The 5,001-nt window shown below is 35.4% G+C and overlaps 1 protein-coding gene across 1 annotated transcript; it reads left to right on the forward strand.

Annotated features, from left to right (window-relative positions):
- Positions 1-2,173: 2,173 nt before the first annotated feature.
- Positions 2,174-4,752, forward strand: LOC141642251 (uncharacterized). Its single transcript, XM_074450978.1, has 2 exons — positions 2,174-2,915; positions 4,335-4,752. The coding sequence occupies exons 1-2, from the start codon at positions 2,414-2,416 to the stop codon at positions 4,616-4,618; spliced, it is 786 nt and encodes a 261-aa protein (XP_074307079.1). The 5' UTR covers positions 2,174-2,413; the 3' UTR covers positions 4,619-4,752.
- The last annotated feature ends 249 nt before the right edge of the window (positions 4,753-5,001 follow it).

Genomic DNA, 5,001 nt, shown 5'->3' on the forward strand with positions numbered 1-5,001 from the left:
TGAATATGCATTATGCAGAATCAAAATAGAATAGATAAACAAATGACTGGGACAAAGGGAGGTTCTCTCTTGTGAAGCACCAATTCTTATTGAAGACGGACACTTTTCGTCACAAGCTGAAGACGAGCTAAATGTCGCCATTTAACGACAAAATGTGTTATAGCTTAGAAAATTGTTCTGGTAACTTTTTAATTAAAATGGTTACATTTTCGTCTTAAATGGGTCACATTTTACCCCGTTTTAAGCTTGTGATGAAATGTACCCGTCACAAGCAAGACGTTTTGCCAAGATTAAATTACATGTACTAATTGACTCATTGAGTGTCAGACTGTCAACTGTCAAGTGGTACCAATTTCACATATTAGACCATTAGAGGGATTGTTGTAGATGATGGACCATAAGAGCATGTGAGAGTATATCTGAGGCAAATAGGTCAATCCGTCGGGATGTGGATTGTGTTAGATCGGGTTGGGCATTTTGGGTTTGCACTTTGCAAGATTCGGGTCAAACTGGGTTAGATCAGGCCATTTTCGATTTTGATCATTTTCGAACGTGTTGTTATCAATTTATTCAATGATAATGGTTAATATGTGACATATTAAACATTGAGTCGAGTGTCAAGTCCATTCAAATTGCAGGACAAATTCGAGTAATCTTTTCAAGTAAGAGAGCACCTTAATATATGTGTAAAACGCCAATTTCCTCTCTAACAAAAAAACATCTTAATTTGTTTCGACTATACACACTCTAAGGGATTGCAATCCTATATATTCTTTTCTTATGTCGCATTGTTTATCCCTTTTGTTGTGCGGAAGCGTTGATTTCGCTCGTTGGGCCCTGCTGCACCAGTGTCCATGATCCATAATATTGTCCGCTTTGGGCCAAGCCTCACGAATCTACTCCTAGGCTTCTTCCCAAAAGGCATACTATTATATTTGTGGACACTTATAAAGATAACGTTTCACCTTTACACTATCGATGTTGGACATATGTTTTGCACTCTAACAATCCTCCTCTCAAACCAAGGATAATCATCTTGACTTGGATCTCGACCTCTTTGAAGAACTCCCTATACCATGCAGCTCTAATTTCTAGTCCCCCTTAGCATCACCAAGCCTTGATAACCTACCCCCCACCCCACCCCTTAACTAACAACCCATTCTATAGAGGCCATGTCTGCACCACAAGTCACTGCCTGGTCAAGTTAGTGCTCTCACATGCTCCTGGCCCTGCATGTCTATGTGTCCCACTCGGGACCGTGCTACACTTGCATATTGAACTTCCTATGTATCCAATATACTCTCGATTGGATCTGCCATTCAGAAGGGCTAGAACACAACGGTCTTTGGAATTCAACCTAGAAAGGACCCATCAGATCAGTGACACCCAACCTGATAACATGATAAGGGCTCACCTAATTAGCAATTCTAGTACACAAACGGTGTATAGCGTCCCACAAGACCTATGACGCCTTTCATTCATTTCGCCCTGGACCGGGCTTCCTCAAGACTCCACATTGAGCTAGGAGCTCCAATCCATGCCTTCTAGTGCACGATCGCCATTAAGTCTTGACTCAATACTTCACCAACATATCTTGACTCGATGCTTCACCAATAACGCACCACCCATGGACTTGACATTTGCAAACAGTCAGCCAGATCGCCCACGCGCCCGTGGCTCGCGAATGCTATCTGTTACGCTCTTCAAGAGCCACTACCTTTTGTAGGTCGTAGAGCCTAGTCCCAAGTCGAACCTTGAGCTCTAATACCACTTATTGTACGGAAGCGTTGATACCTCTCGTTCCCCCCCCCCCCCCCCCCCCTCCTGGTAGGCTCCACCAGTGTTCACGATCCATAATAGTACGATATTGTTTTTCACCTTTAAACTACCGTTATGGTACATGAGTTTACACCCTAACACCTTTCCCGAGGATGCAACGCCAAATTAAATCCGATTTAAAAAGAAAAAGGAGAAATATGCGGTGAGTAAAGAGAGCCCACCCTAATCAAAATTTCATTAACTAGACATCACCAACAATTCTAAACATGGGACACTCCCTCTTTCACGGGTTTCCTTTATGTAACTTCCGTTGAAATTAAATGCTTGCATACTCCAAAAATAATACTCTTGTCATTTCCTTCAACTCTACCTCCTATACTACCAAATCATTATCATTATCCTATTATACAATACTACAAAAAATAAAACGTGGATTTATTCATCATTTCTCGTCTTATTTGTCTTTGACACAACACACCCTTCAAAAATATTATTATGTCTATTTTTATTCATTTTATTCTTCCTTAAAAAACTTCAAAAACAAATTACTCGAGTTATTAATTAGATTAGAACTGCCCCTGCACAAAATTTACGCGCAGGAGCTAAATCGTTTTGATATATTAGAGGTGATCAAATGGGAGCGTGTACCAGTAGAAGCAAAAAAAGTAGTTATGCATGGGAAAAAGACCCTAGGGTGTTCATACAAAAAATGAAGTTACTACAACAAGAAATAAACACATTACTACAACGTAGAGAAGAAGAATGCGAGGCATATGAGCGCGAACTCATGCTGTTCGCGCTCAAAGAAGCCGAGTGGAAAAAAGAGAGGAAAAAACTCAAAGACGAAGCCAAAGGGCTTCGTAAGAAGTTGGAGGAAAAAGAAGAGAAGATTAGAATGATGGAAGATGAAGTTGATCAAATAATTATTGGGAAAAATAATGAGAATTTTGAAGGGAAATCTTCGGTTAATAGTAGTGGAATTGGGAATAGTAAGAGTAATAGTGTTGTTAGTTTGTCATTGATTGAACAAATGAAAGAAGAAAGAACAAGAAGAGATGAAACTGTTGAGAAATGGAAGATGTTGTATCTTTCTATTAAAAATGAATTGGATGATTTAATTCACAAGACTAATCAAGGTATGATTTTTATTTCGTATCTTACTCACTTAATCTTAATTATTTGTTTACGTTTACAGTTTTTATTGAGACAATTTTAAACAAATGCAAGCAAATATTCCGCCGAATGACTTTTTTTTCACTAATTCTCATATGCGGCAGTCTTATAGAAATGCTAATGTGGTGGTTGCTATTTTGTTTTAACTTTTTTTTAGTTTTTTTTTAATATTTAATTTACTGTTATCTACGAAGCTAGTTAAACTAAGGTGCTGTTTGACCTTGCTTATTGAAAATGACTTTTTCTTTTTAAAAGGAGTTTATTCACAAGTTACTTTTCGGAAAAGTTTTAGTTGTTTGGCCATACTTTTGTAAAAGCGGTTTCTCACAAAATTTATATGTTTGGCCTAACTACTTTAATACAACTTTTGTTTGCTTATTTGGTTTTTTATGTAAAAAGTAGAAGTAGAAGTAGTAAATATCTACTTCTCCTTTTGAATGAATAATCGATTTTGAGACTTAAAAGCACTTTTAAAACTCTCTAATTTACCATGTTTGGCCAAGCTACTACTTTTTCAATTACAAAAGCACTTTTTAAGCTTAGCCAAACAGCACCTAAGCATGCTTGAATTATTAGAGCTGATACTAAAGAAAATTAGTTTTATGTAAGGCGATTTTACAAAAAGATAGTATAAATTGGATCCAAACATAGTCATGGTAGCGGGTAAAAGTAGTTTTCACAAGATTCCGTTTTACAATAAGTTTGTCTAATTAAGACAGCTTTACAGAAGTATTTGTGTAATTGAAATTGAACCGTTTTTAAGGAGTATTATGTTAACACGATCTAAATAAAGTGTTAAAAGAGATAAATACAGAGTATCTAAATTCTTATGAGCCTGACAACCAAAATTTACCATACGGGTCGAATATATATATTTACCTACATTTACCAAAATAAATACACAGTCACATGGACTGACATAAAAGAGACAAAGACGAAAGTGACGGCACATCTTATTTCTATTATTATTATGCACAAAGGGAGAATAATGAATGTTATACTATATTGGACGTAATTACCATGTACTGGGTGTTACAATTACAACTACTTGATGAATAGTAAAAAAGAATAAGGTAAAACACGATTAGGTTATAAATGAAAAAAAAAACGTGGATATATATATGCTTTTGTTGTTTTCTCCTTCTAATTCTATATATGAATTTTTTTCTATTTATGTTAGATCAACAACGAGTTCACGTAAGGTATGAATAATTTAGCTGTCGACTGTCGTTATTATGATGAGGCATGTCACATGTGTTCGAGGATTAGAGATATAACTCAAACTTTTACGAGTATATTGTATTAATGTATTATACTCGTAAAAGTGAATTTTTTTTTATGACTTGTAATTTTTTTCACGAGTTGTAAATTTTGGCGAATAGGTACAATATATTGGAGAGCAAAAGAAGAAGAAAAAGTGTTGACAGAAGAGATGCAAAAGGAATTGAAGGCAAAAGAGAAGAAAATAGAAGCATTAAAAGCAGAAATAATAATAATGGAGAAAGACGAATATAAAAGGAAAAGAGAAGTTGATATATTAAGACAAAGCTTGAAAATAATGAGCAGCAATAAGAATGGTAGTGCTGCAACTCCTCTTAAATATCGTTCCAAAAGGTCTTTTCGACTTAATAATAAGAGTCTCCCCAAACTTGCATTTGTCAAGTAGGGGGTATTATTGCTTTGTAATGCTTTTAGTTGAATAAGTTGTAAAATGTTCGATTATCGACTCTTGTGAATTGCAAAAGGAATATTTATAGCGTATTATAATTAATTTTTTACTATATTTTATGCCATTTACTTTTGAAATTTGCCTCGATAATGCACTCGATAGTCGATATTCACCGCAATGCATAGACTATTTCGCTTCATTTCTTTTCTTAATATGTCAATGAACTCGAGCTATACCTCTCACAAATAAGACTTACCGTTTTAAAAAAGAATAAAGTACTTTAAACTACTTAATAACTAAGACAAGTAATTTTCAACCTAATCAAGTGATTATGACTTGGGAGTTGGGTCATTGACTATAACTAAGACAATTTGTTATAA

Source organism: Silene latifolia, chromosome 2, assembly GCF_048544455.1.
Source record: "Silene latifolia isolate original U9 population chromosome 2, ASM4854445v1, whole genome shotgun sequence".
NCBI lineage: Eukaryota > Viridiplantae > Streptophyta > Magnoliopsida > Caryophyllales > Caryophyllaceae > Silene > Silene latifolia.

Coding starts and splice junctions, on each gene's coding strand:
- LOC141642251 (XM_074450978.1), top strand. CDS start 2,414: ATGGGAGCGTGTACCAGTAGAAGCAAAAAAAGTAGTTATGCATGGGAA. Junction 2,916..4,334: donor AATTCACAAGACTAATCAAG/GTATGATTTTTA, acceptor TTTGGCGAATAG/GTACAATATATTGGAGAGCA.